This window comes from Macaca nemestrina, chromosome 20 (genome assembly GCF_043159975.1).
Source record: "Macaca nemestrina isolate mMacNem1 chromosome 20, mMacNem.hap1, whole genome shotgun sequence".
NCBI classification, from domain to species: Eukaryota; Metazoa; Chordata; class Mammalia; order Primates; family Cercopithecidae; genus Macaca; species Macaca nemestrina.
The window spans coordinates 56,245,541-56,262,380 of record NC_092144.1 but is presented as its reverse complement, the minus strand read 5'-3'; the positions used below and the strand labels follow the sequence as shown (position 1 = coordinate 56,262,380).

General features: G+C 52.9%; 2 protein-coding genes across 5 annotated transcripts in view; one reads left to right on the top strand and one right to left on the bottom strand.

The window, feature by feature from the left end:
* The window catches only part of LOC105478568 (coiled-coil domain containing 61), a 77,420-nt gene extending 62,848 nt beyond the window's left edge, over positions 1-14,572 (bottom strand). The window contains exons 1-5 of one of the 2 annotated variants that reach the window (XR_011617680.1): positions 14,439-14,572; positions 13,751-13,905; positions 13,394-13,565; positions 2,953-3,079; positions 166-326 (exon numbers count right to left, since the gene is read on the bottom strand). The gene's annotated coding sequence lies outside the window, so the exon portion shown is untranslated. The remainder of the gene's footprint in view (positions 1-165; positions 327-2,952; positions 3,080-13,393; positions 13,566-13,750; positions 13,906-14,438) is intronic. The other variant, XR_011617679.1, reaches the window with a different exon arrangement.
* LOC105478570 (NOVA alternative splicing regulator 2) overlaps positions 670-16,840 on the top strand; it is a 36,667-nt gene continuing 20,496 nt past the window's right edge. The window contains exons 1-3 of one of the 3 annotated variants that reach the window (XM_071087188.1): positions 1,351-1,416; positions 13,234-13,340; positions 14,466-14,609. Coding sequence is in view for 1 of the 3 variants with exons in the window: in XM_011736024.3 (XP_011734326.2) it covers positions 1,140-1,416; positions 14,466-14,609 (421 nt within the window). In the remaining 2 variants the exon portion in view is untranslated. Of the gene's footprint in view, positions 1,417-13,003; positions 13,341-14,465; positions 14,610-16,840 lie in introns of those variants that run through there. The other 2 variants (XM_011736024.3, XM_071087187.1) reach the window with 2 other exon arrangements.

The window sequence follows — 16,840 nt, the reverse complement described above, 5'->3', positions numbered from 1 at the left end:
CCTCAAACTCCTGTGCTCAAGCGATCCTCCCACCTCAGACTCCAGGATACCTGGGACTACAAGCATGTGCTACCACGCCTGGCTAATAATTAAAAAAAAAAAAAAAAAAAAAAAAAAAAAAAAAAAAAAAAAAAAAATTTTTTTTTTGTAAAGATGGGGCCTCACTATATTGTTGCCCAGCTGGTCTCAAACTCCTGGGCTCAAGTGACTCTTCCGCCCCGGCCTCCCAAAGTACTGGGATGACAGGCATGAACCACCGCGCCCAGCCGAAATTTCTTGTCTTGACCAAGTGAAGTCAAAGTATGCTCCTAAGGCTGTTTCCTCATCTGTAAAATAGGGATAATAAGTGTAACTCACAGAGCTGGTCGCTCTGGGGATTAAATGCGATAACGTCTGTGACGTGCTTGCTTGGAACCGGACCTGGCACACAGTAAGTGCTCAATAAACGTTCATTCAAGGTGAGGAGTGGGGAGGCTTGGAGGAGCCCGGGGTCCTCCCGGCAGCCTGGGGGACTCGGGTCCAGCTCTCGGCCGCCGGGAGGGGCGTGGCCAACCCAGAGGGACGTGGTCCAGGCTTCAAGGCTGGACCAATGGGGGCGCCGAAGGGCGTGGCCCTACCCGGCATGGGCGTGACCTCGTGGGGTGGGAGGGGCCAGGCGCTGTGGGAGCCTCCGGGAAGAAGATGCTCGGGCCAGCAGCCACCGCCAGCCCCGTCGTCGCCGCCGCCCGCGCCCGCCGCCCCCCGGGTCCCCACTAGCGGCTGCCTCCGCCTCCCACCTCCGGCCACGCTCCTCCGGCCCCCCGCCCCGAGCAGGGTCTGGGGGGCTCGGCCCTCTTGCCCCAGGGAGCCAAGAGGGGGGGTCTTGTCCCCCCAGTGGCGCGTCCAGTCCCCAGCCTCTGTGGTCCCAGGAGAGACCCCACTCCTCAGTTCTTTCCCGGCTCTATCGGAGACCCCCCTCGGCCCTGCCATTCTACTCACAGCCGCTCTCCAGGCTCTGTCAGCCCCCCGAGAACCGGCTCCCCCCTACCCCCGCCTTCCCTCTCCGGGGCTCCCCCTCCCCCACCCCTCCACCGCCCCCTCCCCCTCCCACGTCCCCTCCCCTCCCCCTCCCCCGCCCCCCGCCCCCTGCCCCCCCCACCATGAGGATGATGGCCGCCGGCGCGGTGCACGGCCTCTTCACGGCCTCCGCGGCCCCGCAGCCGCCGCCGCCCCCGCCGCCGCCGCCGCCGCAACCCCAGCCTCCCCAGCAGCCGTCGCCGCCGCCACAGCAGCCGCCGCCGCCGCCGCCGCAGCCGCCGCAGCAGCAGCAGCCGCCGCCCCAGGCCCCCCCCATGGAGCCCGAGGCCCCGGATTCCCGCAAGAGGCCCCTCGAAACGCCCCCCGAGGTGGTCTGCACCAAGCGCAGCAACACGGGAGGTGAGAAAGGGCTGCGGCTCCGGGCGGGGGAGCGGGCAGGGGGCCTCGCCTTTCTCCATCCTTTCCCCCCCCTCCCGTGGCAGGTGCAAGGGCTCTGGGGAGGGGAGAGACACCCCTCCCCGAGGTGGGGGACAGAGCGGAGAGTTGAGGAGGGGGCTGGACCCCCTCCTCCTCTCGCCGAGGCCCGGGGCTGGGAGCTTTGTCTGCGAGGAGAGGGATTGGGGGGAGGGCGTGATAAGTGTCCTTGGGGGGCGCAGAGGATGGGGGGCGTGAGAGCCTCAGGGCAGATGTCTTGTGTGTCCTTGAGGGGTGTGTGATGTGACCCTTTCGGGGCAGGGGTGTTCCCCCGGCTCGCGTGTCCTGGCTGGGGGAGGGGAAGGAGTAGAGGCCTGTGGACCGGGAGCTTCCCAGCCTCCCTCCCTGGGGATGTCCTGAACAAGGGTTGTCCCAGAGGAAGGCTTGTGTGGCCCTGGCGGGATCGTGCGTGGGAACAGGCTGGGTGGGTGTGTGGGGTGAAATGGAGGAAAGGGTGGGTGTGTAAAGCTAGGTGGGAGAATGTGAGACTAGGACAGGTATGTATGTGTGTGCGTGTGTGTATGTGTGCCCTCTACGGCCTGGATGTGTGACATTAGGGATCAGGAATATGACAGCATAGAGGGGGTGTATGAGAAAGGGGACAGGGGTCGGGCTCCATATTTGAGACCCTCCAGCGGGTACGTGTGACAAGGAAAGGTGTGTGCTTGTCACCCCCGAGAGGGCTGTGGCAGAGTGTGACACATGAGAGGGTGTGTGTGACAAGCAAGGGGGTGTGTGGGGGACGCCGAATGGGCTGGTCCTGGGCGTGAGCCAGAAGAGGCCGTGTAGATCAGAGGAAAGGGGTCCAGTGTGTGTGACACAGGCGTGGCTGGGGTGGGGTGGGACTCAGAGAAGCTGGTGAGGGGATGTGACAAGGAAAGGGTGTGGGTGTGACTCCAGAGAGGCTGTGGCTGGGTGTGACACATGGAGGTGTGCAACAGTGACATCAGAGGGGGTGTGTGCAACAGGGAAGGTGGGTGTATGACGAGGGAAAGACTGGGGCTTGTGGGTGAAACGCACGAGGGTGTGTAAAAAGGAGAAGGAAGGATGGGTCCCCATGTGACAGGGCACGTGTGCGTATGACACCCAGCTGTGTGTATGGGTGTAACAAGGAGAGGTGTGTGTGTGAAATGGCTGACTGTGTGACACCAGAGATATGGGGATGATTCTGCGTGTGTTTGACAAGGGAGAGTGTGTGTGTGTGTCCTTGTGTATTGGAGATTGCTGAATGTTTGACACCATGGAAGGCGGTGTGAGGGAAGAGAGGGGCTCTCCCTGGGTGTGTGACCCAAGGAGGTGTGCGTATCTGAGAAGAAAAGCCCAGCTGGGAGCTCTAGGTGCATGCCCTGCTGTGGAGGGCTCAGGGAAGAGGTGGGATTTCTTGGGGTCCTCAGAGCCCAGTCCCCTAGCTCCCTGGTAGGAGGGAGACCCCAGAGAGGACAAGCCCCTCCCCGCGGTCACCTTGCCAAAATCTCCACTTCCTCTGGTCTTTTCCTCCGGATGGGAGAGGGATGGCTTCAGGCAGAGTGCACCCTTTCCTCTCCGTCAGGCCTGGCAGTGGGTGGGGTGGGGGCCTCCCACCTCCTCCCTGCAGATGAATACAAGCCAACTTTCTTCCTCCCATCCTAGCCCTCCCCGACCTCCACCCAGGTGGGACAGGAATCAGGGACCCCCTGGATGCCCATGAGGGTGTCCAGCAGAAATTGGAGGAAAGGGAAGTTGGGGGAGGGGATGGGAGGGAGTTTCCTGTCCTTCCTGCTCCCCCACCCCCAGCACACACATGAATATGTCCCTGACTTCCTTCCCTCCTTCCTGCCCCACTGCTGTTCCCAGTCCTGGAGAGATCAGGGACCCAGGAGGTCCCTGAGCCCAGTCAGACTGTCTAGCCCTCCACCCACTAACCTCTAGAGGTTAGGGGGTTCCCACCTTTCTCTTAAAGGGACTGAGATGCTTAGAATCTGATCACTTCACAGCACCATTTAACACTGATGCCACTGCTGCTAATAACAGTCACATCTGCCTACGTGGCACCTACTACTCTGAGATATGGGTTAATATCTCAATACAACCCCTGGGAGAGATGATTTGAGCATCTTTTTACAGATGAGGAAAACTGAGGCTCGGCAAAGTGAAACCGCTTGCCCAAGGTCACATGGTGTCTAAGTGATGGAGCTAGAATTTACCCAACCCTGGGCTGCCTAGTTCCGGAGCTCCTGGACAAAACCACTGTGCTATCCTGCCTCCCTCCACAGCGGGGAAATTAGGATGAGCCTTTAGGGACCATCTCCTCCAGACCGTCTCCCACCCCACTTCTGTTTACCCATGGGGAAACTGAGGCCGGGAGATGCAGAGGAACAGGCCTCCATTGACAGAAACACTCAGGGGCAGGGCTGGGCAAGGGTCCAGGACTTTGACCCCAAAATTGAGGGCTTCTTTCAATAATATACATTCATAGCTGGGGGATGCTGTCTCAACCCATCCCCTTTTCTGAGCCTCAGTGTCCTCATCTGCCATATAGGCACATAAAAATGATCATAAGGAGCCGGGCACAGTAGGTCACGCCTGTAATCTCAGCACTTTGATAGGCTAAGGCAGGTGGATCATTTGAGGTCAGGAGTTCGAGAACAGCTTGGCCAACATGGTGAGACCCTGTCTCTGCTAAAAATACAAAAATTATCGGGGCATGGTGGTGGGCACCTGTAGTCCCAGCTACTAAGGAGGCTGAGGCAGGAGAATTGCTGGGACCTGGGAGGTAGAGGTTTCAGTGAGCCGAGATCACGCCACCACACTCCAGTGTGGGCAACAGAGCGAAACTCCATCTCAAAAAAAAAAAAAAGTGACCGCAAGGATAATACTAACAATAGCTACCTATATTATTGTTTAATGCCTTACGTGCAATTTCTTGTCATTCTCCCAACATGCTATGATGGAATAATAATAATCAGTTATAATAATGGCTAGACTTATGATACTACAGTATGCCAGGAACTGTCATGGGAAGTGCTTGACATGGATCACTTCCTTAATCCTTACAACAATTCTATGATGTTAACCCATGTTACGGATGAACAACTGAGGCACAGAGAGGTTAAGTCACTTGCCCAACGTCACTCAGCTGATAAGCAGCAGAACCATGATGTGAACTCAGGCGGCTGGCTCCATTGTGTGGGGAGACACTAGAATGGACCTTATTTTTGGATGGGGAAACTGAGGCTCAGAGGAGTGAGGGCTTTTCCTGGATGTCCCAGAAAGCAGTACCCTACTGGACAGATGAGATTCTTGCCCCTCCTGCCCGCCTCTGGGAGCAGATGGGAGAAATGGAGGAGATGGTGGCGGTTCACACTCGCTTCTGGGCACTGCGAGTGGCTGGCAGGTGCTGCTGGGAGGAAAACAAGACACTAAGGGCAGGAAGACTTGGGTGAAGAGGTTGGACGGAAACTCTAGTCAGGGACTCTTTGCAGAAATAAATGACCCCAGTCTGGCAACGGTGGCCCCCCTTGATACAGATCGTAATTCTTAAGCTGCAATAATAATGGACCCCCGTACTCCTGACTATATTCCCACCTCTGTCAACCCCCCAAAAATAAAAACCCATATACAGACACATATACATATCTCACACCCTCAACATAGCTTACACCAGCCAGATCTTGCTCCTAACGTCCCTCTTTTTTTCTTTTCTTTTCTTTTTCTTTTTTTTTTTCTGAGACGGTCTCACTCTGCCACCCAGGCTTGGAGTGTAGTGGTGCAATCATGGCTCAATGCAACCTTGACCTCTCAGGATCAGGTGATGATCCCATCTCAGCTTCCCCAGTAGCTGGAACTACAGGTGTGCACCACCACACCTGACTAATTCTTTGAATTTTTTTGTAGAGACAGGTCTTGCTATGTTGCCCAGGCTGGTCTCAAATTCTTGATCTCAGGCGATCCACCCGCTTCATCCTCTCAAGGTGCTGGGATTACAGGTGTGAGCCACTATTCCCAGCCATATCCCTCATTCTTTGTTTTTGTTGTTGTTGTTTATTTTGTTTTGTTTTGTTCTGTTTTTTGAGACAGAGTCTCACTGTATTGCCCAGGCTGCAGTGCAGTGGCACCATCTCGGCTTACTGCAACCTTCACCTCCCGAGTTCAAGCAATTCTCGTACCTCAGCCTCCCGAGTGGTTGGGATTACAGGCATGCGCCACCATGCCTGGCTAATTTTTGTATTTTTAGTAGAGATGGGGTTTCATCATGTTGACCAGGCTGATCTCGAACCCCTGACCTCAGGTGATCCACCCACCTCGGCCTCCCAAAGTGCTGGGATTACAAGCATGAGCCAGCATGCCTGGCCACATTCTTTATCATGAAGTCAACATCACCAGGGTTAAGAGCCCCTCCTAGAATGAGATCTTTCAGGATTCATGTCTTGCCACCGTCATGTGCTTGGTGTGGAATCCTCGGGCGAGTTATTTCACTGCTCTGGGCCTCAGCCTGCTTGTCTGAAACATGGAGGCAGGAAGATCTACCTCTCCGGGTTGTGTGCGTTAGATGAGATTACGTATGTGAAATACGTAGCGTAAGTGCTCAGTAAACAGTCGCTATCATCATCATCATTATTATTATTATATAAGTGCCACTGAGAATGTCATTTTCCCTTTTCACCATCCAATGGTGATTCACTCCAAGAAAACTGTGGCCCATCTGCCTTTCTCTCACTCAGAGACAGTCACAACTCAAGGCAGCATCACACCTTTCAGCATCTCATCCCTACATAAGCACACTCTAGTTGTATTGCATTTCACACCAAATAGGCAACACCGCCATTCACAAAAACACATCACATGTCTGAAGTCCCGCGCCTCCTTGGCGTACTGCTCCCACCCCACACCCTCACCATCCTCTGCCAGCAGCATCCCCACAGGCTCCTGATGATGATACCGATGTCAAACCCCAGCCTCCCTCATAGAACATGCCAGCTCTCCCATCCCCAGCCCCCAAACAAAACCATGAAGTGCTATGAGGACAACACCTAACATTGATGTTGCATCCAGACTAACACCAAAAACAACACCTCGACAACCCACAGCCCTTCAGCTTTACTTTTGTCATTCATGACCCCCAAGATCAAAGCCACTTTAGAGGGTGAACTCTCTGACACTAAAATAGGCCACTCTTACTACAACACCCTAAATCTCTTGGGTGGGCAATGGTTATTTATGGAAGGGGAAGGGAGTATTGGCTGATTTTTTTTTTTTCTTTTTTGAGATGGAGTCTTGCTGTGTGACCCAGGCTGGAGGGCAGTGGCACAATCTCGGCTCGTTGCAACCTCCGCCTCCCAGGTTCAAGCGATTCTCCTGCCTCAGCCTCCCAAGTAGCTGGGATTACAGATATGCCACCACCATGCCTGGCTAACTTTTGTATTTTTAGTAGACAGGGTTTCACCTTGTCGGCCAGGCTGGTCTCAGACTCCTGACCTCAAGTGATCTGCCCACCTCAGCCTGCCAAAGCACTGGGATTTTTCAAAGCCGTCAGAAGCATCCCTGAGGGGGTGGGTACAGAAGGGGCAAGAGCAGAGACTCAGTGACTAGAAGGGGAAAGATGGCACCTTTCCAAGGTGGAAATGTTTGAAATTGCAGCAGGAAATTAATCAGGAGACCTGAACTTGCTATCTTCGGTTCTTCAGACTCTGCCATTGGGTAGAGGGAGCTGCCTGGACCCAAGCGAAGAGTGAAGAGTGGGATGGGAATGGGTGGGTGCGGAGTTCTGGTATGTAGATTCTGCCTCATTAGAAGGGAGAACTTTCTCACAAGCAGTGCCTTGGTTGTTCAAACAGGGTGGGCGTGCGTGATGGCTGAGGGCTCTGAGTTCAGCTGAGGTCACGTGTCTGCCCTTGCTGCAAGGAAGGCTGATCAATAGAGACCTGGTTTCTTTCTGGGGAGGTAGGACTCACATGGTAGGAAACTCCCCCAAACAGAAAAGATGTGCAGAAAATTCTGGGAAGGACTGGCACGAACTGATGCTCACAATGGGGGACTCCTGGGAATTCAAGTTCTGAGTCTCTGCAGGGGAGGTCTTAGCCAATCACTGTCCATAGGAGACTCACTTGAAGAGGGGTCTCCAGGAGTCAGATTTGCACTAGTTTAATACAACAAGATTATTTAAGGTGGTCCATGGACAAACTTTTTTTTTTAATTTTTGAACATCGTATGTTTATATATATATATATATATATATATATATATTTTTTTTTTTTTTTTTTTTTTGAGACGGAGTCTCACTGTGTCACCCAGGCTGAAGTGCAGTGGCGCGATCTCGGCTCACTGCAAGCTCCGCCTCCCGGGTTTACGCCATTCTCCTGCCTCAGCCTCCGAGTAGCTGGGACTACAGGCGCCCGCCACCACGCCCGGCTAGTTTTTTGTATTTTTAGTAGAGACGGGGTTTCACCATGTTAGCCAGGATGGTCTCGATCTCCTGACTTCGTGATCCACCCGCCTCGGCCTCCCAAAGTACTGGGATTACAGGCTTGAGCCACCGCGCCCGGCCTTGAACATCGTATGTTTATATTAATGTACGTTAGGGAGAACAAAACATAACCAGCCCTTCAAGCTCCAATTATTAGCAATGATTTTTAAATTTCTTCTTTATTTATTTTTTTTATTTGAGACAGAGTTTCGCACTTGTTGCCCAGGCTGGAGTGCAGTGGCACCATCTCAGCTCACTGCAACCTCTGCCTCCCGGGTTCAAGCAATTCTCTTGCTTCAGCCTCCCAAGTAGCTGGGATTACAGTCATGTGCCACCATATCCAGCTAATTTTTTGTATTTAGTACAGATGGGGTTTCACCGTGTTGGTCAGGCTGGTCTCGAACTTCTGACCTCAGGCGATCCATCTGCTTCGGCCTCCCAAAGTGCTAGAATTACAGGTGTGAGCCACCGCACCTGGCCTAATTTCTTCTTTAAATAGATACATTTAGGCCAGGCACGGTGGCTCACGCCTGTAATCCCAAAACTTTGGAAGGCCAAGGTGGGCAGATTCCTTGAGCCCAGGAGTTCAAGACCAGCCTGGGCAACAGGGTGAAACCCCGTCTCTACTAAAAATACAATAAATAAATAAATAAGTAAATAAATGCATTTTAAAATGAATTTAAAGGAAAGGGACCTTGTCTGTTCCCTGCTGCATCCCCAGCACCTGAACCAAGGACTGGAAGGTCATGGGTGCTCAGGAAGGATTTGTTGGAGGAAGGAAAGGAAGGAGAGAAGAAGAGAAGAAAGAAGAATTCCAGTACAGAAGGACATAAAAGGGGCAAAATTCTATAAGTTGGCATGAGAAAGACAGGAATTAGAGAGAGGCTGAGTGCAGAGAATGGAGACAAGGTCTCGCTTGTATCAGTGAGAGGACATTCCTCCTCCAAGACGGAGGGAAAAGTTTGGGACAGCCCCCTAGGGAAATGGTTGATTAACAAAGTGGGATTGCCCCTCCTTCTCCTACCTCTCAACCCAACCCACAAATCCCACGTGTAGGGTGCTTGCTCTGTGTCTGATGCTGTGATAAGCACTGAAGTTGTGTTCATGGTGTAGGCAATACTGATAATGATGATATCTAACATTTCTCAAATCCTCCATGTGCCTGGGACCATCCCAAGTACCTTTCCTTACATTTTCTCTTTCATTAATTACAGTAACCCCATGAGGTAGCACTATCACGATTCCCATTTTATAGATGAGGAAAACTAAGGCCCAAAGAGGTGAGGCAACTTGCCCAAGGGCATAGAGCCCATTAGTGGCAAAATTCACTGTTTTTTTTTTTTTTTTTTTTTTGAGACAGAGTCTCACTCTGTCACCCAGGCTGGAGCGCAGTGGCCCGATCTCGGCTCACTGCAACCTCTGCCTCTCAGATTCAAATGACTCTCTTGCCCCAGCCTCCCGAGTAGCTGGGAGTACAGGCGTGTGCCACCAGGCCCGACTAATTTTTGTAGTTTTAGTAGAGACAGGAGTTTCACCATGTTGGCCAGGCTGGTCTCAAACTCCTGACCTCAAGTGATCTGCCCGCCTTGGCCTCCCAAAGCGCTGGGATTACAGGCATGAGCCACCGTGCCCGACCACAAACGTCACTCTTAGTCTAGAGTTGCTTCTGCTGTTTCATACAAAAATTCTCAGGCACGGTTTGAAGAAGTACAAGAGAGAGGGGGCAGAAAATGGGGAAGAGGGTGACCCCAGTTTTCTTCAGAGAAGATGAATACCTTCCACCCTCAGAGGGAAGCGGAGAAGATGCTCTGGCTGGAGAGAAGATGGGGAGTGAAATTGAAGACGCAGAGAGGATGGAGTCATAGGGATTAGTGAGAATTCCCTCCCCATCTTTCTGAGCCTTCCAGAGATAAAGTACCCTGGATCTGTGACAAGTTTAGGGTGAGGCTGGGGAAGAGGACATCTCCGTGAGTCCATGGAAGAGAATGAATTCAGTAGGGTTCAGGATGATTGGTAGGAAGGCACCAGAGAGGGGTTAATTACCTAATAGGCTTAATGGTCTGATTAAGCAAGTTTAAGAGGATTGCCTTGGTTTCAGGGAAACTCCTTAATTCTGGACCCTTCCCCATGCCTACAAAGCCACATCTAGCCCCTCTTCCTACACCTCCATCTTAAACACATAAGGAAACACAGAACTTTCATCTTAAGAGACCAGGCAGAGGCTGGGTGTGGTGGTTCACGACTGTAATCCCAACACTTGGGGAGGCTGAGGCAGGCGGATCCCTTGAGCTCAGGAGTTCGAGACCAGCCTGAGCAATGTGGCAAAACCCTGTCTCTACAAAAAAATTTAAAATTACCTAGGAGTGGTGGCATGCGCCTGTAGTCCCAGCTACTTGGGAGGCTGAGGCAGGAGGATCGTGTGAGCCCAGGAGGTCGAGGCAGCAGTGAGCTGTGATGACACCACTGCACTCCAGCCTGGGCGACAGAGAGAAATCAGGGAGAGTTAGAGCAGTTTCTCTTTTATCTGTTCTATCTGTTGAGGTTTTACGTGAGACATTGAAAATAGGCTTCCTGGCTGGGATCTGTGGCTCACCCCTGTAATCTCAGCACTTAGAGAGGCCAAGGTTTGAGACTAGCCTGGCTAACGTGGTGAAACCCCGTCTCTACTAAAAAAAAAAAAAAAATAGCCGGGCGTGGTTGTGAGCACCTCTAATCCCAGCTACTCGGGAGGCTGAGGCAGGAGAATCTCTTGAACCCAGGAGGCAGAGGTTGCAGTGAGCCGAGATAGCGCCATTGCACTGCAGCCTGAGTGACAAGAGCGAGACTGTCTCAAAAAAAAAGAAAGAATGAATGAAAGAAGGAAGGAAGGAAGGAAGGAAGGAAGGAAGGAAGGAAGGAAGGAAGGAAGGAAGGAAGGAAAGAAGGAAGGAAGGAAAAGGAAGGAAGGAAAGAAGGAAGGAAGGAAGGAAGGAAGGAAGGAAAATAGGCTTCCTTCGCTTAAAAGATAAAGTTGAAAAACCATTGGGGAATGGTTTAAGACCTTAAAATGTGGAAGCAGGATGGCCTGACTCCTCCCTTTCTTTTCCCAGTGCTTATTGCAAACCTACTATGTGCTGTTCAAGTTTTGGGGACACTGTTCGAGTCCCTGGGACACGGGTGACCTCTATGGATGTGGTCCACAGTGGACCTCTGTGATCAGTTACTCTGAAGGCATGAAACAGGGGGATTCATCCCATCTTTGGGGTTCAAGGAAAGCTTCCAAGAAGAAGCAACATTTGAGTGAGGACCTAAAGGACAAAAGATATTGACTGAGGAGGGCCGGGCGCGGTGGCTCACGCCTGTAATCCCAGCACTTTGGAAGGCCGAGGTGGGCAGATCACGAGGCCAGGAGACCAAGACCATCCTGGCCAACATAGTGAAACCCTGTCTCTACTAAACATACAAAAATTAGCTGGGCATGGTGGCAGGCACCTGTAGTCCCAGCTATCCGTGAGACTGAAGCAGGAGAATGGCGTGAACCGGAGAGGCGGAGCTTGCAGTGAGCCGAGATTGCGCCACTGCACTCCAACCTGGGCGACAGAGCGAGACTCCGTCTCAAAAGAAAAAAAAAAAATTGAGGGGAAGAGAAGCTGCCAGGCACAGAGCATGCGCAAAGGCCCAAAGGTAGGAAGGAGCAGGGCACATTTAAGGAACAAAAAGTCCACTGAACCTGAGGCCCACGGAGGAAGATGAAGTGAAGCTGGAAAGGTGGGTGGGGCCAAATCACAAAGGGTCGCCAGGCCGGAGTGGAGTGCAGTGGCGCGATCTCGGCTCACTGCAACTTCCGCTTCCTGGGTTCGAGCGATTCTCCTGCCTCAGCCTCCCGAGTAGCTGGGACTACAGGCACACGCCACCACACCTGGCTAATTTTTGTATTTTTAGTAGAGACAGGATTTCACTATGTTGGTCAGGATGGTGTCGGTCCCTTGACCTCGTGATCTGCCCGCCTCCACCTCCCAAAATGCTGGGATTACAGGCGTGAGCTACCGCGCCCGGCCACAAAGGATCTTCTTACACTGAGAAGGGTCCAGAATTTCCACCCTGAAAGCACTTAGGGGCAACAGGGGCAGGAGAGGCTAGATACTTGCCTTGAGACTGCATTAACAAAATGCTTTTCACATGGTCAAGAAAACTGGTTTATAATAATCAAGGTGCAGTGGCTCACACCTGCAATCTCAGCACTTTGGGAGGCTGAGGGAGGAGCATCACTTGAACCCAGGAGTTCAAGGCCAGCCTGGGCAACATAGGGAGACCTCGTCTCTACTAAAAACATTTTTTAAAATTATCTGGACATGGCAGCCGGGCACGGTGGCTCATGCCTGTAATCCCAGCACTTTGAGAGACTGAGGTGGGCGGATCACTTGAAATCAGGAGTTCGAGACCAGCCTGACCAACATGGCGAAACCCCATCTCTACTAAAAATACAAAAATTAGCTGCGTGTGGTGGCAGGCGCCTGTAGCCCCAGCTACTCGGAAGTCTGAGGCAGGGGAACCCCTTACACCCGGGAGGCTGAGGTTGCAGTGATCCGAGACTACACCACTGCACTCCAGCCTGGGCAATAGAGCAAGACCGTGTCTCAGGAAAAAAAAAAAAAGAGAAAGAGAGAAGGAGAGAAGGAGAGGAGAGAAGGAGAGAAGGAGAGAAGGAGAGAAGGAGAGAAAGAGAGAAAGAGAGAAAGAGAGAAAGAGAGAAGGAGAGAAAGAGAGAAAGAAAAGGAAAATTGGCCTATAACAAAGAATGGGGCCGGGCGCGGTGGCTCAAGCCTGTAATCCCAGCACTTTGGGAGGCCGAGACGGGTGGATCACGAGGTCAGGAGATCGAGACCATCCTGGCGAACACCGTGAAACCCCGTCTCTACTAAAAAATACAAAAAACTAGCCGGGCGAGGTGGCGGGCGCCTGTAGTCCCAGCTACTCGGGAGGCTGAGGCAGGAGAATGGCGTAAACCTGGGAGGCGGAGCTTGCAGTGAGCTGAGATCCGGCCACTGCACTCCAGCCCGGGCTACAGAGCGAGACTCTGTCTCAAAAAAAAAAAAAAAGAATGGCCAAAACTCCACAAGCTGCCACTGGCACTGCATCTAGGTCTTCGAGGCTGTCCTTCATTGTGTTGGTCCCCAGGAGTGGAGGGTGTTAAGCAATGATGGGAGGAGACTGAATCAGAATTGGATTTGAATCTGAGCCCAGTAGCTGTGTTCATGTCCTTGGGCTGGTAGTGACCGTGGGCTGGTGCCTTCACTTCTCTGTGCCCCTCTGTGCCTCAGTTTCCTCTTGTGTAAAAATGGAGCTCATTCCACCCACCTCACCGTGAGGTTGTGAGGAACGGACGAGATCAAGCTCACAAAGCACTCAACACAGCGCCTGGTCAAAAGTGAGTGTTTGGAGTATCCCCAGCATCCAGCCTTCCTCCGCCTCCCCGCTCACCGCTTCCACCTGTCAGACCGCCGTCACCTCCTGCCTGGACCATTGCAGTCGCCACCTCACTGGGCCCCCAGCTCTCCCACCGTTGCTTCTCATGGTCTGCTCCCCTCATGGGCATCAGAGGAATCCTCCTAAAACCTAAGTCAGGCCACGTCCCTCCCGTGGCGCCATCTCACTTGGAGTAAAAGTTAAGGACCTCGCTGTGGCCTGCGAGCCCCATCACCCCTCACCACCAGCACCCCTCTCTGTCCTCATCTCCTCCCACTCTTCCCCTCTCTCATTCAGCCCCAGGCACAGGGGCCTCCTTAGTCCCTCTGGAAGAGCACAGGCACAGTCGCACCCCAGGGCCTTTGCACTCACTCGTCCTTCACATAGCCACGTGGTTCTGTTCCTTCCTCCATAGTCTGCTGATCATAATAGTTCAGAGCACGGACTCTTCAAGTCTCAGCTCTGCCATCTACAAGTGTCCTTGGGTGATTTATTCACCTTTGTTTCCTCATCTGTATGATGGGTTCCTTCATAGGATAAGTGTGAAAATTCAAAGGACTGGTATTTGGAAAGTACCTAGAACAGTGTAGCACCTATCAGGTGCTGCAGAAGTGTGTGATGATGAATAAAGCATGCCACATTCTTAGGAAGAGCTTCCCTGGCCTCCCTTTCTGACACTGCAGCCTCCCACCCTCCCTGACCCCCTTTTCCTGCCTTTTCTTGTGTCATTAGGAGTCCCACCATCTGACATGAAATATACTATCTGTCTTCCCCACCTAGAAGAATGTAGCTAGCTGTGCGAGCTCTTGGCTGAATCACTAAAACTCTTTCGGCCTTATTTGCCTCATTTGCCCACAAATCGGGGAGCTTTGTCTATTTTCTTCTTGGCCATTTCCCTAGACCAGTGCCAGGCACATAGCAGGTGCCCAGTAACTATTTGTTGAATGAATGAATGAGTGAATGAAGATCATTATTTGTATTATTCTCCATACTGCTACTGTGACCCCTGGGGTTTCCTCTGCTCACCCCGTCCAAAGGTGAAGACCCCTCCCCCGCTCACCTCCCTCCACCCTGTGTGCCCCCGCAGAGGAAGGCGAATACTTCCTGAAGGTGCTGATCCCCAGCTACGCGGCGGGCTCCATCATTGGCAAGGGCGGGCAGACCATCGTGCAGCTGCAGAAGGAGACAGGAGCCACCATCAAGCTCTCCAAGTCCAAAGACTTCTACCCTGGTGAGCCCCGGCCCAGGTCTCTGCCCTAGGCCTCTCTGCCCTAGGCCTCCCTGCCCTTCCTCCCTTTCTCCTTTTCTCCCTCCCACCTGGGCCCTAGATAGGGGGAAAGTCTGCCCTAGGGACAGTGACAGTGGTGAGGAGGGGGCCTCCCTTCCCCCTAAGGGGACAGAGCTGCCCCCAGCCCGAGGGGCCTGGCCGAGCAGATGGGGGTGGGGGCAGGGCAAGACAATGGGCCTACTGCATATTCATGAGCTCATTTGCATGATGCGCTGGCAGATGTGTCTTTTCCCACACACCTGCCCCCTCTGGTCAGTTGGAGGAGCGAGGGTGGGGAGAGAGGCAGGTGTCAGGGCGTCCCTCCGGGCCTGGGGGCCAGCCAGCCGTGTTCCACAAATGTGCCCCCCCGCTTTGGATTTCTGTCACCCCCTCTTGCCCAGTCTCACTGGTTTTCTCTGTCTCAGTGTCATTCTTTATGTCTCCTTCTCATTCTGTTTCCGATTTCCCATCTCTTGCTCCCCTCCGCCTCCCTCTGTCTCTTGCCCCTCTATCTGCCTCTGTCTGTCCATCTCTCTGGTTCTGTTTGGATATCCCCCATCTCTTGTCCTGTTCATCTGTCCTCTGCTTTCTCTGTCCCTCCCCTCCTCTTCTCCTTTTGTCTTCCTGTCTCTCTCCCCATCCTTTCCTTCCCTCCACCTCTCATATCCTCATGTTTTTCCTTTCCTCTTGTCTCTCTGAACTCTGTTCAATCATCCATTCAACCAATATCTACTAGCCCCCTCTCACTGGGGTCCTCCTCTGCTGGTGTCACCCATTTCTTTCTGCCTCTGGTTGTCTGTCTCTCCCTTCCTGTGTCTCTTTTTTTTTTTTTTTTTTTTTTCCTAAGTCTCATCTCCCTCCTGGTTTTTTCTTCCCTTCCTCCAAACCCAGTCCCTTTTCTGCCTCTCCTCCTGCTCCATCTTTCTCCCCAACCATAAATTTTCCAAGCCCCCTCCACTCTCTATTCCCTCCAAAATCTCTCACCCCTCCCTATCTCCCTCCCAAGACTAATGCCCGACAAGCATCGACATCTAGGATTCCAGGGAAGTCTTCCTGAACTGCATCTTTGGTCCAGTGCTGGTTCTAGTTCATCCTTAATCCCCTTGGATTTTTTAGGTCAAACACCAGAGCTGGAGCCCAGGGTCAGTACACGCTCATTTTCTCTCTCTCTCTCTCTCTCTCTCTCTCTCTCTCTCTGTCTCTCTTTCTCTCTCTCTCTCTTCCCCCTCCATCCTCTCCTCTCTCCTCTCTCCTATCTTTCCCTCTCTCCTCCCTCTCTCTCCTCCTCTCTCTTTCTCTCTCTGCTCTCTCTCTCTTCTCTCCTCTTCTCTCTCTCTCCACCATCCACCCTGCCCCCAGCCTCCCATCTCACTAAGCAGCTTTGGCAAGAGGTTTAGAGAAAAATCGAGTGAACCAGGCACACCTCCTCCTTTTCTCTTCCACCCTGGCCCAGTTTTCACCACTCCCCTGTAGCCCACAAGGTATGGATAAGACCTCTGTTTGGAATGTTCCTCCGAGGACACTTGGTTCCTTGCTCCTGGGTCACATTCTGTGCCACGAGACATGTCGTCCCCTCCCAACCCAATGACACACCCCACAGGCCAGGCAGCTGGGAAACCCAGAAGGCAGAACAGACCTTGGTCCTACCAGGTCAAACAGTATTCAGACAAGCAACAGGAGCCAGCGTCTCTCCTCAGCCCCTGGACATGTGGTCAGCCCCCATCCCCACTCCTGGCATGCAACTTCCAGATCATACAGCATGAGCCGGCTGCTGACTCAGAGAAGCAGGACACAGCCCCCTGTGTCCTAGTCCTGTCCCCAGGACTTCCCAGAACCCCACAGGAATGCAGGAAATGGAAAAGCTACTGCAGGAGACAAAAAACATTTCCCTCCACTCCTGGCTGGACACCCTATCATTCATTCATTCACTCATTCATTCAACACACATTCTCTGAGCACTTCCTCTATGCCAGCCCTGTGCTGGACAGAAATGGGGACAATAGCAGTGGTTGAAATGTCCCAACCTTGCTTCCTTGGTTCTCATATCCCAGCCAGGGAGGCAGACATCACATCAGTGATGACCCAGAGTGGTCAGGGCTGGGACAGGGAAGTCCAGAGGTTGGTGGTTGGAGCCCAGGTGGCACAAAGGACCCAGCCCAGGGAGGTCAGGAAGAGCTTCCTGGAAGAGACGACCA